The sequence below is a fragment of the Rhincodon typus genome, chromosome 4, assembly GCF_021869965.1.
Source record: "Rhincodon typus isolate 14 chromosome 4, sRhiTyp1.1, whole genome shotgun sequence".
In the NCBI taxonomy this organism is placed as follows: Eukaryota; Metazoa; Chordata; class Chondrichthyes; order Orectolobiformes; family Rhincodontidae; genus Rhincodon; species Rhincodon typus.
The window spans coordinates 114,630,263-114,652,216 of NC_063335.1; the positions used below are offsets into that span (position 1 = coordinate 114,630,263).

At 43.8% G+C, this 21,954-nt stretch overlaps 1 protein-coding gene across 1 annotated transcript; it reads right to left on the reverse strand.

Annotated features, from left to right (window-relative positions):
- Window positions 1-570: 570 nt before the first annotated feature.
- LOC109919618 (chondroitin sulfate glucuronyltransferase-like) lies at window positions 571-21,620 on the reverse strand. The gene is made up of 3 exons (XM_048595899.1): window positions 20,975-21,620; window positions 7,994-8,176; window positions 571-6,476 (listed from the first exon to the last, which is right to left on the reverse strand). The coding sequence occupies exons 1-3, from the start codon at window positions 21,362-21,364 to the stop codon at window positions 5,217-5,219; spliced, it is 1,833 nt and encodes a 610-aa protein (XP_048451856.1). The 5' UTR covers window positions 21,365-21,620; the 3' UTR covers window positions 571-5,216.
- Between the last annotated feature and the right edge of the window lie 334 nt (window positions 21,621-21,954).

Below are 21,954 nucleotides of genomic sequence, written 5' to 3' on the forward strand. Positions count from 1 at the left end.
GAGACACACAGTTTAATCAGGGATATCCAACATAGCTTTGTCAGACGGAGATCGTGCCAAACAAATACAACAGAATTTTTCAAGGTCAGCAGGTGCGTTGATGAGGGTAGTACAGTTGATGTTATTTATATGGATTTTGAAGGCAGGTGCACTGCCTTTATTAGTATAGGTAGTATTAGTGTAGTTTTGGCGACAAAGTCGATGGAGCAAAGTGCCTCTTCTTTGCTTTATGATTGTGCGGCTACATATAATGTATTTTTAAATTTCTGAGAACCATGTTGATGTTTTATTCCTTTAAAGCACAATATAAATACCATTTGTAGTTGTCTTTCATAGGGGTTTGGCTGCCTGAGGAGATTATGAAAAGAATTAGGGAATGGAGTTTCATATGATGATTATTAACAGTCAACTTGTTTAGATGGCATTGGAAATTAGCACAATATATTTGCGAGAGGTCCTGAGTAATGTGACGTTTCTGTCCTTTAGACCCATTCAGCAATCAAATACTAAGACCTCAATGCGGTATCATGAAGTAGCAGCAATGTTGAGAACAAGAGTTACAATGTAGAGTTACAGCATTTAAGACTGTCAGACAGAACCTTAGGAAGGCCCTAAAAACAGTCCTTTACTAAAGGGGGCAAGGCATTCTGACAAGTGCAATACATTGTTTACAGGTAGCAGTTTTGCCAAGACGATTACAGTAAATTGCAAGTAAAAGACAGTAAAAAACATTTCACAGATTAGAATTACTGTCAAAGCCACTGTTACGCAGGTACACGTGGCAAGCTGTTTACACATAGGCCCTTCCAAAACAACAATGAAACAAATGAAAAATAAAACTGATGTTAATGGAGTAAAGGTTGACAAGGATGCCAGAGTCCTTGCTCTGTTCCTTAAACAAAAAGTGCAATGGGATCTTTAACATCTACCTAAGCAGCCTCAATTTAATGGCTCATCCAAAGACAGTACCTCTGACAGCACGGCGCCCCCTCGACACTGACATTTAAACACTAATGCTGAATGGCAGAGAGATTTGGTTGAATGTTCATAACCTGGGAAGTTACAGCTTCTGCCCTTCTAGACCTGCAATGTGTCGGGGGAGCACTGTGCATAATACTCATGTGGAAACAATGGGAATCATCTGAAATGATGATTAACACATTAACATAAACATAACCAACAGGTAGGAGAAGCTCCCAATAGTAAACCAGCACCAAAAGACTGACAATGGGAAACAAAGCACAAATCAAATCAAACAGTGAATCACATCCTTAAAAAATAACTTTGGGAGGGAAAAGACAGAGAGAAAGCCCGAAGCTGATCCACAGTCTTCAGACTTCTCCTTCCTTCAACCATCTCCCTACCACCCTGAAGGGAACTTGTGCGTTCAAGTTCCAGTGGCCTGGTAAAGACTATGTAATGAACCTGACAGATGCCAGGAGCTTAGTGAAGTTCTTAACATTTACATGAGAGATTAGATAGCTAAGTGTTGACAGGACATTAGCACAGTCAATACTGTCCTAAATGAACGCCTGTGCACATGAATGAGTTCAGCTGACTGCACAATATATTATCAGAATGATCAGGAATAGGAATCCTGTTTGATTCTCCGTTCCCTTCCCTGGGAAGTCAACGCCAGTCACAGTATCTCATACATAGCCAGGACTCAACGCTTGGTCCTTCCACATAGCAGTTAAGAGCAACAGGGATCAGCTGCTGTCCCTCGAACTAGTGAGCAGGAAACTGGGATAAAACTAACGTGCACCTCACATTCTCAAAATGGACGTAGCAGTGCTGAATGCAGGCTCTTGCCGGGGGCTCATCCACTCCCGCAAACCTTTCTCTCCCCACTTTCTTTTTACTTCTGCTCTTTTCCTTTCATTTTTAATGAAGACTTTTGAGGAGGGTTAATTGGTAAAATTGGCATGGTAGCTACAGCAGGCCATGCACGGAATGGCAGCTCCTCCTGGTGGCGGCAAACATGGCTCCTCATGGTGATCGGTGGCAGCAGTAACAGACATTTCAAGATGGTGGTGTTGGCAAGGCGAGATAGTGTCATAGAGTAATACAGCATGAAAACAGGCCCTTCGGCCCAAACTGGTCCATGCTGCCCACTCAGCTAGTTCTAATTGCCCGCATTTGGTCCATATCCCTCTAAACCCTTCCCATCCATGTACCTATCCAAAATGATTTTTAAATATTGCTATTGTACCTGCCTCAACCACTTTCTCTGGCAGCCTATTCCATATGCATACCACTCTCTGCCTGGAGAAGTTGCCCTTCAGGTGCCCTTCAACTTATGCTCTCCAGTTTTCAATTCCCCATCCCTGGGAAAAAGACGTTATGCATTCATCCTATCTATGCCCCTCATGATTTTATACATCTCAATAAGATCACCCCTCATTCTCCCAAGTTCCAAGGAATAAAGTCCTATCCTGGCCAACCTCTCCCTGTAACTCAGACCTACTAGTCCTGGCAACATCCTCATAAATCTTCTTTGCATAGTCTCCAGTTTAACTATGTCTTTCCTATAACAGGTTGATCAAAACTGTACACAATACTCCAAGTCCGGCCTCACCAATGACTTATACAACTGCAACAATGTCCCAAATCCTTTACTCAATGCCTCAACCAATGAAAGCCAGCATGCTAGATGCCTTCTTCACCACCCTGTCTACCTCGCTTTTAATAAACTATGTATTTGTACTCCTAGAACCCTCTGTTCCACGACACTCCTCAGGATTTTACCATTTACTGTATAAGTCTTACCTTGGTTTGACTTTCCAAGGTGCAACACCTCACACTTATCTGTATTGAATTGCATTTCCCAAACCTCAGCCCACTTCCCCATCTGATGAAGATCCCTCTGTAATTTTTGATAAAGCTTTGACATCTTGGAGGAGGGTGGCCAGAGTGGGACTCTTGGCGAGATGGGAGCAGAGGCCTGGTCTGGCTGCGGAGGCAGGGACTCTTGGTCGCTGTAGGCAGGGTCTCCTGGCTGTGGGGAGAGTGTGGTTTCAACACAGGACATGACATCAGCATTGGCAAGGTGGGCCCAGCGATGAAGAGATGCCACCTAAAAAGTGGTGACTCCTACACTGGTGGGTCCAACGCTGACAGTGGCGGAGGGGTGTCAGTACTCTCTGTTATATATTTTTTATTCTTAAACTATCCAAAAGGCACAGGATTGTGGAGATTGTTGAAGCTTTTCACTGCATTTTAAACGGTATTATTCACTGTAAAATGCAAGTGACAATAAATAAACCATTCATTAAATCATCCATTAAAATGCATTTCTTATCAGAACAGGGATGACCCTCCTTGGAGTTCAGAGGAACCACTCCCGCACAGTTGAGTGAGACACAAGCTCTCACCACATGTGGAAGGGTTTCAAAAGCAGTGCAGGCAGAGGGGAGTGAAAGTGCTCGTCTGGTAGTCTGAGCCACATTCCCAGGTGACTAAAACTAAACTAACTGACAATGCTGCCTGAAAAGTCAGAAGCTAGAAACCATGCATGATGCGGACTGTTTTACAAGATAGGACAAGGACGGAAGCTTTACGAATACAAAAAACAAAGAACTGCAGATGCTGGAAATCTGACATAAAAACAGAATGCTGGAGAAACTCAGCAGGTCTGGTGACATCTGTGGAGAGAGAAAAACAGTAAATGTTTTGAATCCAATGAGACTTCTTCAGAACTACAGGAGCTTTATGTTCCTGGGTCAAAAGACCTAGTTTCATGCCACAATATTCTATGTATCCCACCATATGGGGAGTGCTCAGCACTAACTAGGGTGACTGATGCAGGAAAGTGATCCAATCACTAGTGCTAATGGTCCTCATTCCACTGAAAGCTCAGAACTCTCCTTAAGGAAATCAAATGGATGGGTAGTGTCTGCAACTAAACAGTGTAAAGAGTATGCTGGAGGTCTGGAAGTGCTGAATCATAGAATCCCTACAGTGTGGAAGCAGGCCATTTGGCCAACTGAGTCAACAGTGACCCTCCAAACAGCATCCCACCCAGATGCCCTCCACCCTTCCCCCCATTCTATCCCTGTAACCCTGCATTTCTGATGGCTAATTCACCTAGCCTACACATCTTTGGACTGTGGGAGAAAATGAGAATACCTGGAGGAAACCCAAGTCACTGGTGCTGTGAGGCAGCAGTGCTAACCGTTGAGATCATCATGCCAAATGATCTCATTCTGTCAGGTGCTCTTGTTAAAGCTCTTATGGAATGTAAAATAATGGCTGATCTATGCTGAAGATCAGACAGATCTGTCAAGTGGTCTTACAAAATCTCCCCTCCATTTATCGTTGCGTGTTTTCTTGAGGATTCTTTTGCTCATTAAAATGAGAAACCCTAGCACTAGAGAACTGAGCACTAGCCCAGTTCTGAACTGTTCAGATGCTGAGAAGAGTAATAAGAAAAGGCCACGATGCAGCACTACAGGGAGCCTGAAGATATTATTAAAAAAAAGATGCAGATAAGGTTGAATTTGGGCTATAGAAATCTGCAGATGGGGAAATAAGGAAAGAACTGAAAGCAGCAACCAATTACTTGCTGGATTATAACTGTCCAAAATTCCAAATCTTTATGATCAGCAGCGATTTTCAAGCTAGGAAGCTATCCCACTATTCAATGGGATCATGGCTGATCATTAAGGTGTGATGAAATCCTCTAGGTATATCTATTTTTTTTAAATGATCAAGCCAGCACTGAATGACAGGCAACATTTATGCAACAAGCAATTTGGTGACAACATCTAAATCTGCCTAGCAATGGGGAAAGGCCATTGAAAAACCCTGAAATCTATTTCTATTCAGAATTCACTGCTGCCATCTAGCAACCTTTGGAAATGCCTGTTCCATAAATGATACCAATCACAAATTACTCATTTGCACAGTATAAAAACAAAACTGACATAACTAGAGGGCAACTGCATAAACTTTAATTAACTTTGCTCAAATCTGTTGATCTGAGGTTTGAAATTATGAATTGATCCCTAGCCTCAATTGTTTGCTTTAGTGTGGAGGGGTGGGGGGTTGGGAAGAGTACCAGATGACCACTACCTTTACATGAAGAAGAATAGATTTGAATGGAGATTCAAGACAAAATGCCTCTCTCTACTGGATGTACAGCCAACAGTACCCCACATCACATCAAATACTGCAGATGATTAAGTCCCAAAATACTCCTTGTTACAATATCAAGTCTAAGTGCTGTTGGCTTGCTCTTGCTCGAACATGGCCAAAGCCAGCTGGGAACGTGATGCCAGTCCTTCCAGGTTGCTGAGCACACAGCGGTGGTAGACCTCCTCACTCAGCCGGGGGTTACACGTGCGGTGGGTGTACTTCTGCACCAAACCTGGTTCCACAGGCCGGAAGACGTGCAGGTTTGAATACTTGATGAACACGTCATACACCTCCATACTTTCCAGCATTTCATCATTGTCCAGGATGTCAGCGGCCATCTTGGTCCGAGCTGCCATGTAGTCAGAATTGAAAAAGCAAGACTCACTAAAGACACGGCGGTCAAAATGGCCATCCTTCAGGAACTCAGCAGAGGAGGGGGTCTGCTGCTCCCGATAGATGACAGCAGGATTATACTCTTGGAAGTGGATGGGAAAGAAGACCTGCCAATTGTTTATGGTGTTCATGCGGCAGCGGTTGAGAAACTCACCATTGATCTCAGTCCAGACGCTGGCGATGAAGAACAAAGTGTCCACAGGGTGCTTCTTGGAGATGATGTCCATGATCTTCACCTGGGAAGGAACATCTGTCTTGACACTAATCCATGGGATTTTCACATCAGAGTAACGCTTTTCAATCTCAGCTATGGCTGACTTCACCCCTGCAAACACATCATTCTGGCTGACGCGCTGGGCATCAAAGGGGTCATAGATGAAGAGGAAAGTCAGCAACATGTTGTCATGCATGTCCAGGGCATTCATGGAGTAGGTGTCCAGGAAATTGCCCACATAGCCTTCCTCATGCACGGTGAGGGGCAGGATGACTTGAACACGTGTGGCCTCGGTCACATATGGCATGGGGATGATCTCCACATTGCTGAGTGGCCTCAGCAGACTGACCCGCTTGGCAATGGTCCGGCTGTAACCTTTCTGGGTGTGGGCTTCTAGCAGAAGGTCTAGTGTATACTCCATTCCCCGAGTCGGGTCAAAACGCCGGTAGCCGTTGAGAAGCTGCCTCTTGCGGAAGCGCAGCAGGGGCTGATACTTCTCGTTCAGCTGCTGAACTGCAGTCTCGATGATGTCACTAATGTCTGCCTTGTTGATGCCTCGGAGCTCACACTTTGGAGTGCCTTCGATACACGAGTAAATCTGCTCCTCTGTGAAATATTCCCAGTTGATAACCTCAAAGCGGGTTTTAGGTTTGAACGGTGGGTTGATGCCAATTGGCCAGGAGGCTCCAGCCTCGCCTTCGGGTGTCAATTTACTGAGGTTCTTGATTTCCACCTGCAAAATACAGAGAGCTTAGCACAGGGCACAGAGAGCGAGCGAGTGAGAGCAAGCGCACAGACAGAATAAGTGCAGAGACAGAAAGACTGGCAAAGAGTGTGAGAGCAAGGAGGAGAGATTGATTAGCACTGAGAGCACAGAAAGAGAGGTCAGAAAAGTGCAGACAGGGAGAAATGGGAGAGATTGCGTACACTCAAGAGAGTTAGCGCACAAGAAAGAGACAGCGTGAGAAGCTCTGAGGATTTTCCATCATTGAGAAACCCAAATGGACCAAGGGATTGCTGGGAATGACATTAAAGAAAACTGCATAAAACAGGACACAAGAGCCAAATCAGGAAGTAGTGCTGCGATCTTAGGATATTGTTATTGTATCTTTCTTCCTTGGAGAAGCATGCAGTGGAGCTGGAAGTATTCACAAGCTGATTAATAGCTCAAAAAGTCAACATTTTTGTTCACCTTGTACATGCACCTATTTCTCTTGGAGAACACAAAGAAATGGAAGGTTCTACAATGGTTTATACAGGGAGCAGTGTTTCCATTCACAGCTGAGTCAGTGACCAGAGTGCACAGATTTAAGGTCATTGGTGGAAAATTGCAAGGCGGGGAAAATCAATTCCTTTTAATGCAGCAAGTTGTGGAGATCTCAAACACGCTGCCTAAAAAGGGCAGTGGTAAAAGATTCAACAGGAACTTTCAGAAGGCAACGGGATAAATACTTCAAAAGGAGAAATTTGCAGCGAAGGGAAGTGAGGCTAATTGTTAAATCTTTCGAAACAGCATGATGAGTAAGGCAATGATGGTCTTTGCAGAACTGTAGCCAGGAATTAAAGATAAAAGAGAAGGCCTAACAGTGGATTTTGTGGTAAAACAGATGGAATCTACGGACTTTAATTCTTAAAGCACCAATAAACATTCCTGAAATTCTTCAAGAAAATCAGAATTAGTTTATCCTTACATGCATGAGCTAACGCTCCCCGAGAATGAACAAAGCTCCCTCTGGCCTAACATTAAGAATGGATGTGCTGGCCTAGGAGGGGCCCAAAAGAAGGTTCACAAGTATGTACCAGAGATGAAGGGCTTGTCATATGAGGAGTTGAGGATGCTGGGTCTCCATTCAGTGACGTTTAGAAGGATGAGGGGAATCTGATTAAACTCACAGAATACTGAGAGGTCTGGACAGACTGTACGTGGAGAAGATATTTTCACTAGTAGGAGAGACTAGGACCTGAGGGCACAGTCTTAGTGTGAAGGAATGATGCTTTAGAACTGAGATGTAGAGGAATTTCTTCAGCCAGAGAGCGGCAAATGTGTGTGCTGCAGGAGAATGTGGAGGGCTGAGAATGTGAGTGCATTTAAGATGGAGATAGTTAGTTTACGGGTAGAAAGCAGGAGAATGGGGTTGAAAGACATATCGGTCACAATTGTATGTCAGAGCAGACCCGATGGGCCAAGTGGCCTAATTCTGATCCTATATCTTACCATCTCATTACCGTCTCCTTTCAGCCCAACATTACCTGTAGCTCTTCGATTTCCCGGTATGTCTTCTCCAGCTCAATTTCACTGAAGCGGCGATGAAGACGGTACATTAGTGTGGGGTCTGGCACGAGATGAACAGTGAAAGCCTTTTTGAACTCTGCGCTGTCTTCTTTATCTGGATCTGTGTTCTTGCCTAGTTGGAAGGAGTGGTAACGTACATCCTGAAACAAGTGCATCAGGAGACAGACATCAGGGTAAGGGAATAGCATCAGCAAATAATCCCACACCACGAGTAAAGTTCCCTCAACTCTACAACATCACAGCACTGAATGCAGCAGTGTGACTCTTCCAAATCTCATTAGCAGCTGTTTTTCAATTTTTTTTCTCTTTATTCATTCACAAGATGAGGGCATCGCCAGCCAGGCAGCATTTATTGCCCATCCCTAATTGCCCAGAGAGCAGTTAAGTGTCAACCGTATTGCTGTAGGTCTGGAGTCACATGTAGGCCAGACCAGGTAAGGATGGCAGTTTCCTTCCCTAAAGGACATTAGTGAACCAGATGGGTTTTTCTGACAATTGACAATAGATTCAAGACCATCATCATACTCCTAATTCCAGATATTTTTATTGAATTTGAATCCCACCTTCTGCCATGGTGGGATTTGAACACAGATCCCCAGACATCATCTGGGTCTATCGGTTGACAGTCCAGTGGCAATACCACTAGGCCATCATCTCCCAGTTAGATAACAACCACACAGTGACAATTGGAGCCAAATTAGAGGCAGTTTTACACCATGAGTCCACAACCAAATAAATTCAGACTGTCCATATCACAAGGTATAGTCACAGCTTGACCAGAGAGGATTGACATCTGCAAATGCACTGCTGTAACTCATCAAGGTTCCCTTTGATAACACCTTCTAAACCTGCAAATTCTACCCTTTAGGAGGAGAAGGGCAGCAGATCCATGAAAACACCACCACCTGCACATTCCCTTCCAAGCTACTCACCACAGAGTTAGAAATATATCACCATTCACTGAGTGTTGCTGGGTCAAAAATCCTGGAACTCCCTTCCTATCAGTACTATACATTTTCCAAAATCCCCAGGTCTGTAGCAGTGCAGGAGGGGAGATTACCACCTCGTTTGAGGGAATTAGTGCTGGAAATGCTGGTCTAGCCAGTGACACATAGGCCATGAAATAATTAACTTCCATTGTAGGTCTGGATCTTAACTGAAAACTAGTTCAGGAGATCAGGTTATGTTAGACTTCATTTGGTGAAATGTGATAGGATTAATTAATGACTTTAGAGTTAAAGCATCCTTAGGTAACAGCAGCCATAATGAGATTAAATTTTTCATCCAGTTTGAAAGGGAGAAGACTGGGTCTAAGATTAGTGATTAAACCTAAATAAGGGCAACTGTGTGGGCATGAAAACTAAGCTAGCTGAAGTGAACTGACATACCAGGCTAGGAATAGATCAAGAGACACAGTGGCCAACATTTAAAGGGATGTCAGAATACTCAGAATAAGCATATTCCCACTAGAAAGAAAAATTCTAAAGGGCGGATCCACTATCTATGGCTAACTAAAATTAAGGAGAGCATAAACTTGAGGAAAAAGGATATAACTGCAGAAAAATAAGAGGGAGGCCAGATGTTTGGTCAGATTATAAAAGACGTCAGAGAATGGTTAGAAGATTAATCAGAAGGGATAAATTTAGAGTATGAGAGGAAGTTACTTAGGAATTTAAAAATGTATAGCAAAAGTTTCTATTTACCTCTACAAGATATTTAAAAGTGAAAAATAAGTATAAAGTGAGTGATGATCCTCTAGAAAGTGAGAATGCAAAGTTAATAGTAGGATATAAAGAAATGGTGGATGAAATGAACAAATATTTTGCTTGTCATTACCAGAGGATAAAAAAAATTCCAGCAATAGCTTTAAGGCAAGGGGTGGGACAGACACTGAAAGAGCTGCAGACTCGAGAAAGATTCCATCAAATTGGAAAGTAGCTTCACTACAAGGGGCTCATTACTCCTGATGATAGACTCCCACAAGTGGTTCAGAACATATTATCATAGAGTCATGGAGTCATACACAGCACGGAAACAGACCCTTCGGTCCAACCAGTCCATGCCAAACCTAATCCCAAACTAAACTGGGCCCACCTGATTGCTCCTGGCCCATATGCCTCCAAATCTTTCCTATTCATATATCCATCCTTCTAAACGTAGTAACTGTACCTGCATCCACCACTTCATCAGGAAGTTCATTCCACACGCAAACCAGCCTCTGTGTAAAAGGTTTGCCTCATGTCTTTTTCAAGTCTCTCTCCTCTCACCTTAAAAAATGTGCCCCCTCGTCTTGAAATTCCCCATCTTAGGGAAAAGGAATAAGTCAGTAAAAAAAAACAGAAATTCAGATTGGATCAGGAATTTAAAAACATGACCAAGCTAAGATAAAAAGTGGAAAGGAAATTTCAAAGAAAAGAAAGACTTGCAATGATATAACACCTTTATGAACATTTATATAAATGATTTGGATGTGAACACAGGAGTTATGGTTAGTACATTTGCAGATGACGGCAAAATTGGAGGTGTAGTGGACAGCGAAGAAGGTTACTTCAGTGTACAAAGTGATCTTGATCAGGTGGGCCAATGGGCTGAGGAGTGGCAGATGGAGTTTAATTTAGATAAAAGTGAGGTGCTGCATTTTGGAAAGGCAAATCAAAGGAGGACTTATACACTTAATGGTAGGGTCCTGGGGAGTGTTGTTAAACAAAGAGACCTTGGAGTGCAGGTTCGAAAGTGGAGTCCCAGGTCGACTGGATAGTGAAGAAGGGGTTTGGTACGCTTGCCTTTATTGGTCAGTGTATTGAGTACAGGAGTTGGGAGGTCATGTTGCAGCTGTACCGGACATTGGTTAGGCCACTTTTGGAATACTACATGCAATTCTGGTCTCCCTGCAATAGGGAGGATGCTTGAAAGGATTCAGAAAAGATTTACAAGGATGTTGCCAGGGTTGGAGGGTATGAGCTACAGGGAGAGGCTGAATAAGCTGGGGCTATTTTCCCTAGAGCATCAGAGGTTGAGGGGGGCATTATAGAGGTTTATAAAATCACAAGGGGCGTGGATAGGGTGAATAGCCAAGGTCTTTTCCCTGGGGTGGGTGAGTTCCACATTAGACAGCATAGGTTTAAGGTGAGAGGGGCAAGATTTAAAACGGACCCGAGGGCCAATTTTTGCATGCAGATGGTGGTGCAGGTATGGAATGAGCTGCCAGAGGAAATGTTGGAGGCTGGTATAACATTTAAAGGCATCAGGATGTATATATGAATAGGTAGGGTTTAAGAGGGATATTGGGCCAAGTGGGACTAGATTAATTTAGGATATCTGGTCGGCATGGACAACTTGGACCGAAGGGCCTGTTTCCATGCTGTACATCTCTATGGCTCTATGTTCTCTCCATCTGCCGCGCATTTCAAAACAGGGCCAGTTAAGATCATGAGTATCTCTCCTCCATCACTGTACTCCAAAGACCAGTTTGAAGACAAGCTTGACACTAGCAGCAGAGTCCCTGGGGAAGATAGTCTTTATCAACTGGGAAATTTCAAAACAAGAGTTGGCATAGACCATGAGGTGGCCCTCTTGCGTCAGGCATCATAGCCAAGGGAGGAAAAATGAGGGCAGACAGAAAAAAAAGGTTACCTGTAGAGTACTGAATGATGTAGGTAACACTTGCTGTTGTGTAGATCCAGAGGGATGCATTTTCAATAAGGAGTTCTCCCTCCTTCACAAAGCAAGCAATTAAATCTGATTAACTCTTAACTGCCCCTGAGCAAGCCACTCGGTCCAGGGGCAATTAGAGATGGACAAATACTGGTTAATGACACCCACAGTCCACAAATAAACCTCGGGGAACATGCGTAACTGAAGCTCAGAATCTTCCAGAATCGAGTTAAGTGGTATCTTTTTGCCCCTTGAGCCAACCCGAAAGTGAACCACCCAGGAAATGTTTTGTGGTCAAATTCTATGACACACCTTTGCATTTTATGAATGGACTTTGAGAGCATTTAGTAAAATTTACACAGTTTGAGTTAACTCTGATCACGTCCTGATCAATAATTAGAGCCAGGTTCTGCACACAAAGGTGCTGACATGGGAGATCCTTATACTGGGACACAATGACCCACATTATAAGTCTTTGTGATAGCTCTTCATTAAATTGGAATTTTTCATCATCCTCACTATTCACTAATCATTCCAATTCTGTTGCAAAATGTTTCCTCAGTCATGAGCAGGATCTAGTCAAATTTGCAGTTCCACATAGGGAGCTGGGCAGTTGGCGGCATACAGGATTTGACAGCGAGACGGTGGAGAATGGTTAAATGTGTGCTTGTTCAGCTTGTTGCTCTGTAGCCAATACTAAACCTGTTCAATGTGCTGGTTTCATTGGATCATAAACTTACAATGCAGGAAGCCATTCAGCCAGTCATGCCTACGCTGTCTCCTCATAAGAATAATCATGCTTAACCCACATCTCTGTTTTTTGTCCAAGACCTGTAAAATATCTGAAATATTCTTCCTTGAAATTATTGATAGAATCAGCTTCCTTGCTCAGGTCAAGGCACTAACACCTCAAAACAAGTATTTGTTTTTATTAATTTGTGGGATATGGGCATTGCTAATTGGGCCACAATTTGTTGCCCATCCCTAGATGCCTTTGAGAAGGTGGGGGTGAGCTGCCTTCCTTAACCACAGCAGTCCATGAGCTGTAGGTAGACCCATAGAGGGAATTCCAGGATTTTGACCCAAGAATACTGAAGGATTGGTGATACATTTCCAGGTCAGGAAGATGAGTGGTTTAGAAGGGAACTTGCAAGTTGTAGCGTTCCCATGTATCTGCTGCCCTCGTCCATCTAAATGGTAGTGTTCAGGGTTTGTAAGGTCTGCCTAAGGAGCCTTGTTGAATTTCTGAAAGTATCTGGTAGATGGTACACACTGCTGCTAATGAACATCAGAGGTGGTGAAGGGAATGGATGTACTACCAACGTGGCTGCTTTGTCCTGGATGCGTCAAGCTTCTTGAATGTTGCTGGAACTGATCTTATCCAGGCAAGTGGGGAGTGTTCCATCAACAGTAACCTTCAGCATCTACAGGTATTCAGTGATGGCAATGTTATTGAAAGTCAAGGGCCAATGGTTAGACTTTCTCTTGTTGGAGATGGCTACAGTCTGGTAATTGTGCAGTGCAAATGTTATTTGTCACTTGTCCACAACTGGACGTTGTCTAGATCTTGCTGCACTGGGACATGGACTGCTTAGTATCTGAGGAGTTATAAATGGTGCTGAACATTTTACAGTTATCACTGAACATCCCCACTTCTAACCTTATGATGGAGGGAAGATTACTGATGAATTAGCTGAAGATGGTTGGACTCAGGAATACTATCCTGAGGAACTCCTACAGATACATCCTGGAGATGACCGAGGTTTGACTACACAATTAGTGAAGTGTTTCCCTCGATTCTTAGTGATTCCAGTTTTGCTAGGGCTCCTTGGTGCCAAACTCAGTCAAATGCAGCCTTGACATCAAGGACTGTCACTCTCACTGCACCTCTAGAATTCAGCTCTTTTGTCCATGTTTGAACCGAGGCTGTAACGAGGTCAGGAGTTGCATGGTGCAGGCAGAACCCAAACTGGGCATCACTAGGCAGGTTATTGCTGAGGAGCTGCTTGATAGCACTGTTGCTGACATATCCATCACATTCACTAGTCTGGAGATGCCTGTTTAATTTTGAATAACAGACAGCTGATTATCACCCTACTCATCAGAGGAAAGAACATTTCTCTATTTGCTCTTTCAGAACCTCTCCAGCTTGAAAACCTCCATTACTTTACATTCAAGAGAGCAGCGTGATCTTTACCAGCCTCTCCCGTAAGAATATCCTGGGAAATATCCCCTGAGCCCCAAGGCCTTCATATTATTTCGCAACAATAGTCACAGAATTATCCACAAAAACTGCAGCTGAGGCCTAACCAGGCAGTCCCCATGCACTAAGAAACTGGCAAATTACTTTCTTTAACCACAGGAGACATACTGATGGAAATATTGAGGCCTAGGATCAACTTCTTCAGCTATTTCATCAAAAGGTCCCCCTCCATCACAAGGTCTTCAGAATTTGCCAATGATTGCACAACATTGAGTACCACCATGACTCTCAGATACTGAAGCAGTCTGTGGCCATATGCAGCAAGACCTGGACATTATCAAAGTTTGGGTTGACAAATAACATTCGCACCACACAACATTAATCAATGACTATCGTCAGCATGAGAGTATCTCACCAACCATCAATGTCCTGTTGATAACCATTGACCAGAAACTGAACTGGACTCGCCTAATAAACACAGTGGCTACAAGGACAGGTCGGAAGCTATGAGCAGCAAGTAACCCAGCCCCTGACTCCCCAAAGCCTGTCCACCAACTACAAGGCACGGGGCAGGATTGTGATGGAATACTCCTCCACATGCCTCATGGGTGCAGCTCCAACAACACAAGCAGCTTAACAAAGCAGCACACTTTATTGGCCCCACATCCAACATGCTAAACATTCACTCCTTCCACTATGAACACACAGCAGTGGTATGTTCCATCTCCAAAATCTACTGCAGCAACTCAGCAAGGCTCCTTCCACAGTACCTTTCAAATCCATGATCTCGACCAACCAGGTCAAGGGCAGCAGATACACGAGAACACCACCACCTCCAAGTTCCCCTCCAAACTATTCAGACTTGGAAATATACTGCCGTTCGTTCAGTATCACTGCTGCAGCACTGCCATGTATGGTGCTGCATTACTGCTGACCATCTACCACCAACCACTGGACTCCATAATATAATACACTGCGAAAATTTCTCTCCTAGGGGACAGGCTAGGGGTCCTGCCGTACTGCCTGCTCCTCACTGGCAGGTTAGGGGTCCCTCAGTACTGCACACCCCTCACTGACAGGGTGAGGATGTTCAGCTCTGACTGCTCCTCACTGACAGGCTAGGGATCCTTCAGCGCTACTCCCCACTGACAAGGTAAGAATGCCTCTGCTCTGCCTGCTCCTCACTCAGAAGGTGGGGGTCCTTCAAAGTATCTAACTACAACACTGCACTCAAGCACCAGCCTAGATTATGAAAGTTTTCTGCTTCGTCCGCAAAGTCTCCCACACACAGAGCTCATGGTCTTCTGATGTCCTTGCAAAAACGCTCATGAAACAGTCTGAAACAGTCTAAGTACATGCAGCTATTTTGTTTACTGTTCCGAGATATCAGTGGTGCTCCTGAAAATGTCCAGTTATTTCCAAGACTTCCAGATACTAATTGAATGAAATGTTCTAGAAGACTACAAATCACAGAACCATGGAGCACCGACAGAGCTCATTCAGCTCATCACGTCTGTGCTGGCTTTTTGCAAAAGCCACCCGATTAATCCCAGACCTCTTGCACTCTCCTCTGACTCTCTGGTAAATATTTCACATACTCTCTTGTACTTTTTTTTAAAATGCAGTCCTGTTACAACAAATGCGTGTACATAGACTGTAAATTAAATGGATTTTCCAAACTGGAGTGTGAGAGAGGATAGCAACCCATGTAGTGTTCAAATGCTCACCCTGGTTTAAACAATCAAGTGGCTATGGCAACTGTTCTGCAGAGCACAGATCAATCATCTCAGAGTGCAGTTGTCAGTAGCGTGCAATGTGTGCTCAGCAATCAGTAACAGCCCACCAAAGTGAAGTAGTACTGAAGACTCACTGATGAAATCGCTACAAGCAACAGCAGACTGCTTTGTTAAAGGATTAGGCACAACAAAATTCCACACAATTTTGTGTTTCAAATTGAAGGTCACTCGTTCTCAAAAACTAAACAGTTCCCAGTAATTAAAGAAACAAGCAAAATCTTTCACAATTGGAAATGGTAAATCTACTCTCAACTGATTTCACTTTGAGCTTTCTTTAAAAAAAGAGCACAAGCCCTCTTGCCTCAGCCTCTCTCTCAGTGATACAGTCCAGACAGATCAAGCACAAGCTTCCTGGAGCAGCTTCACAAAGATTTAAAAACCACTGAAATATTTCTATAAGCTGCAGAAATCCCCATGAAAGCAGAATTGCAGACTCAAAACCAAGAGAGAACTCATTTCTCCAGCGCATTGTAACCACCTCAGAAAATCCCAAAGGGTTTTATAGTCAATGAAATTCTTCTGGAGTACAGTCACTATTGCAATAGGAATGCAGCAATTTTGTGCACAGCATGATCCAAAAAACAGCTATAATGAATGCCTAAATAGTTTTTTTAGTAATATTTGTTGATAAGTAATTATTTGAGACAGATAGCAAAGATGACAGCCCATGGGGTCCAAGGAAATTTGGCAAACTGAATCCACGATTGACCAAGTGACAGGAAATAGAGGATGATGGTTGAGGGGTGTTTTTCCATCTGCAAGTCTGTGTCTAGCAGGGTCCATAGGGTCAGTGTTGGAGCCCTTGCTGTTTGCATTGTAGGAAGTTTAATCAATACGTTTGCAGAAAATACAAAAATTGATGAGGTGGTAAATACAGAGGAGGAATGCCTTAGACTACAAGATATTGATGAGATAACAAGGTGTAGAGCTGGATGAACACAGCAGGCCAAGCAGCATCAGAGGAGCAGGAAGGCTGACGTTTCAGGCCTAGACCCTCCTTCAGAAATGAATTTCTGAAGAAAGGACTAGGCCCGAAACGTCAGCCTTCCTGCTCCTCTGATGCTGCTTGGCCTGCTGTGTTCATCCAGCTCTACACCTTGTTATCTCAGATTCTCCAGCATCTGCAGTTCCTGCTATCTCTGAAGATATTGATGATGCAGGTCAGATGGGTGATCTGTGAATGAAGTTCAATCTGGATAAATGCGAGGTGACGCAATTGGGCAGAACAAACAACGCAAAGGAACACATGATGGGAGGCACCGAGGATCAGAGGACTTTGGAGTGCATGTCCACCGGTACCTTAAGGTATCAGGACAGGTGATAAAGTGGTTAAGAAGGCATATGGGATACTTACCTTTAAAAGCTGTAACACAGTGCAGAAGCAGGGAGGTTATGCTGGCACTGTACAAAATATTAGTTAGGCTACAGCTAGAGTATTGTGTGCAGCTCTAGATTTCAGATTATGGGAGGGACGTGACTATGCTGCAAAGGGTGCAGTGGAGATTTACCAAGATGTTGCCTGGGCTGTAGAGTTTCAGATGTGAAGAGAGATTGGACAGATTGGCATTCTTTTCCTTAGAGCTGGAGAGATTGAGGGAGGACATGATTGAGATGTATAAAATTATGAGCAGCATAGACAGGCAAGTAGGAAGAAACATTTCACCTTGGTGGAAAGACAAATGACATAGATTAAAGGCAAAGTGCAGAACGTTTAGAGGTAATGTGAGGGAAAAAAAACTTTTTCACCCAAAGTGGGGTGGGAATCTGGAACGAACTGCCTTTATGGGAGGTAGAGACAGCAACCTTCATCACAGTTAAGAAGTAATTAGATGTGCAGTTGCAATGCCAAGGCATACAAGGATATGGGCCAAGTGCTGGTAAATGGGGTTACAATAGTTAGGTATGTTATCGATTAGCGCAGACTCAATGGATCAAAGAGCCATTTTCTGTGCTGGAGATTTCTATGACCCAGACATGCAGCTCTACCTCAGAAGTGACCCTCCAAGAAGACCTCCAACAATGCAACCATCCCTCAGCATTGACCCTCCAAAAGAGATCCTCTGACAGTGTGGCGCTTCCCTGGTGCTGACAGTACAGTGCTCCCCCATCACAAAACCTTTGAAAATGGGAAGCTCCCTTAACAACTGACCCTGACAGTGCCACTGTCCCGCTGCATTGACCCTCCTTATGTAAATGACTCTTAGATGCCTTTTGAATTAGCTTAGCAAGCCACTCAGTTGAGCGGTAATTAACGGATAATAAATGTTGGCTTCTTCAGCAATGCCCACATCCCACAAAAGAATAATATTGTACTGCTTGATTTGTAAACATAGTAGGAAGATTTCATCAGGTTGCTATTCGTAGTAAAGTATTTTGCAATACTCTTGCAGTTTGACAAGAAATACCAAACTTTACAAGTATTCTGACTATCTACCCAATATTCTTCATGCAAAATGGAGGCCAGCTTCCCTTCAGGTCTTACAAACAGCTCAAACTGTTCGGTCACATTGGACTCAACAGATTAACTCTGCTTCTCCCTCCACATGTTTCTTGAGCATTTCTATTTTTATTTCAGATTTCCAGCTATCATAGTACTATATTTTCATTTGGGGGCTACTTTGATACCTCATGCCTGACCCTCCAACCTGTATTCATGTCAATTCCTTGCTCACATACCTGTCTGTCTTGTCTCTTATCCATTACTCTTATGCTCAATGACTGCCTTTAGATCCTTGGCCCAGCCATGTCTCCTCTATTCCTTGCGTTTAGTAGCCCAGCCTCATATTCCACTACCCTCATGTCAACCGCCTCCAAAATTTTCTGCCCCTCAGATGCTGGAGTTTTGTATCCCTCTTCCTTTCCTGCCCCATTGGCAGTGGGTCCTCAGTACCTGGACTCTATTCTTTAGAATTCTGTCCTCTTCTCCTCATCTTAAAACCCTTAATATTTGTTTCTTTGGTCAAGAATTTGGCCACCCCTGTAGCAGATTTCCTTTCTTACAGGGAATTAGTGAAGCAGATGGATTTCAGAATTGAATTTAGTTTCCACCTGTTATCATGGTGGAATTTGAACCCAGAGTTTTCACCAAGGCTTCTGGATTACTGGCCCAGTGACAATAATACTGTACCACCACCTCCCCTGTTTCCCCACTATGGGAAAGCAGGAGAGAACAAGAAAGTAGCCAGGTCTCTCAGAATTGTGTGAACTGTCACTACACACTGGAGGAAGGAGAGTGCTTCTTTCAGGAGGAGGTCATTGCCACTGGACCTCTTTCACCATCACTCTCTCACCTCTTACCTCCAGTCCTTCAGTGTCCCCATACTGCAATGTCCATAAGTCAGGGTTGTGTTGGAATGATCTCCACTTGACTGGATCAGTGCAGCTCCAAACAACACAAGAAGCCCAACACCATCCAAGATTGATAACCCAGTCATCACTTTCAACGTTGACTATGACACTTACCCAGTTTTCTGGGGTTAAATTTCCAGCAAGCATTCTGCATTTTAAAAAAATCCTCTATATCCAGAGAAGCATGCTCAGTGGCTTACAAGGACTGACCCTGCCCTGCGTAAAAATTATCATCTGCTACTCGTTAGGTTCACAGCAAGAGACAGGAACTAAGGAAACATTCAAATTAGTGCCTTCTGTTAAAACCACTTGCTGGTAATGAACCTTCAGTGCCTTGCTTGTTTCTTGCCTAGATTTATTGCCTTCTCAATATTCTCCTTTTCCAAAGGCACAGGCATTTTCTGTGGTTACAATAAACTGACCCGGCATTCTGCCAGCTCAGTCAAATGGTCACCTTAGAACCAGGAATGAATGCGGTACCATAGGCCATTATTCTAGCCCAGTCCCACATTCACTCGACGTCTGTACTCATGGGGACTGGGAATTACTACGTAAGGGTTAGAGAAATAAAACGGTCCTGAGAAACTGAAAATAATTGCAACACCCTCTTCGACTGCTATATCCAAGATCAAACAACCTGGTGCAGTCCCAGAATCAAATCCAGAACTCTCCTAGGTGAATCACCATCACCAAACAATGCAGCAATCCCCTGAAACGGGATGGTCAAAGCACTGACTTGCCTCATTCCTAGCTAAGGAAGGAAAGACAGCTGATGGAGCTACAAGCATTGAAGACCCAAGTTCAACATAGATTCCAACTGGAGACAAACTGGAGCACAGAATCAAGCTTGACAAGACCAGTGCAGTAGCTGGGGGTGACAGCTGCACAGCTGGAGGTATAATCATCTGGTTAATACAAGGACCTGCATGCCCTTTCAGGTCAGAGACATCACCACACAGCTAAAAAACCATTTGGCCAATTGTGACCACGTGTGCTCTCCACGATGCAGGTTGGTTCTGCTGCTCACTTCCTGTGGTCCTGCAATTTATTCTTCTCAGGTCCCCATCCAATTTCTTTTTGAATTCAGTGGGTCTCCTCTGCTTGCAACTTCGGGGGCAGCGAGAACCAGTTCCAATGTTCTGCTTACATTTTGACAAAGTCCACCACAACAGCAGAAACGATCCACAACATTCTTCAACAAAAAAAAAATCAATTTGCCCCACTCCCAATTTTAATAAATTCCCCAATATTGTATTCATTCACAGGATATGGCCATCACTGGCTATTTATTACCCATCTCTAACTGCCCAGGGACAATTGCTGTGGGTCTGCATGTAGACAGACCAAGTAAGGGTGGCAGTTACCTTGTCTAAAGGACACTATGAACCTGATGGATTTTTTCTGTTGATTGAAAAACACAGTTTCATGGTCATCATTAATTTCTGAACTTTAGATTTTTTATGGAATTCAAATTCTATTATCTACTATGGCAGGATTTGAACCTGGGTAACCAGAACATTACCTGCATTGCTGAATTAATAGTTCAGAGATAATACCACTAGGCAATAGCCTCTAAACAATTTTTCAAGACCTGGATTTCCACCAAAAGGTAAATAATACTTACTTGGGCAAAATTTTGTTAAAATCCATCATTAATTTAAGATACTTTTTTTTAAACAGACTGTTAAATGGGGGAAAAACACTAATTCTTACCACCTTTAATAGCAGGGGTAATTACTGGGCTAGTATCTCCTGCCTTGTGAGAGGGCGCTCCACATTGCTCCCTATCAACTGCTCACATTCTTAACTGTATCTATGCTATTGTCTCAACCACTCACTACAGAAGAGGATTTCACAGTTTCATCACTATCTGGATAAAGACGATGCTGTGACTATCCTACAAAGATCAGAGGAAGAGAAAGTGACTAGCCACTGACCTTGTGTTTTTCGACACAGCTAATGCCAATGTAATCTATGATGCAGCGACCGAGCCACTCATCGGGGCGAACACTCAGGATATCGTTTCGACAGCTGTCCAAATACTGCTGCAGCTTGATAAGGATACTCCGCGACAGCACATAACCATAGCCGCCATGACAGTAGCGGGAGTCCAGGTCACCCCCGATGAACTCCTCTGCCCGACCCAGGTACAGGTCTTTGATGCTCAGGTGAGAAACAAGCGACTTGATACGTTCGGCCTCCGTGTACGTGTTGTCCTGCACCAGGTAGAACCAATCAAACTCATTGCCAAAATGCTCATACATGTACTGGATGGTCCGGTACATCAACCAGACTGGCCGGTCATCTCCATGAGAGACTATCTGCATCCCATGTGGGATCTTGGTATTGCGAAAGCCAGTAAAGTAAATCAGCCTGTTGAAGTGGTGACCCACGGTCCGATTAACAGAGACAGCCAACGTATTCAGGGTAGACTTAGACGTCAGGACACCAACAAAGAGTCGATCTCTGATTCCCAGCTCTGTATGAATGTAACGTGTCCTGAGTGAAAAGAAACAGACAACTTTAATCACCAGTGCCTGTACTTCTCTCCCTCCTCCTCTGGAGGCACCACCCCAGTTAGAAACAGGAGTGGGACACCCAACCCCTCATAACTGCTCCACCATTCAATCTGATCGCAGCTGATCTGATTCCTTCTTGCCTACCCAATAACCTTTCATCCCCTTACTTGTCAAGAATGTACCTCAGCCTTAAAAATATTCAAGTACCCTGCTTCTGCTTCCTTTTGAGAAATGGAGGTGAACTTGAAAATAACGCCACTGCACAGTTTTGAAGACAGGCAGGGGAATTCTCCCTAGTGTCCTAGCAAAATTCATCTTGCAATCAGTATCACTAAAGAAACTGGTTATGTAGTGTTTTATCTTATTTATACCTGTGGAATTTTTCTTATATGTCGGCT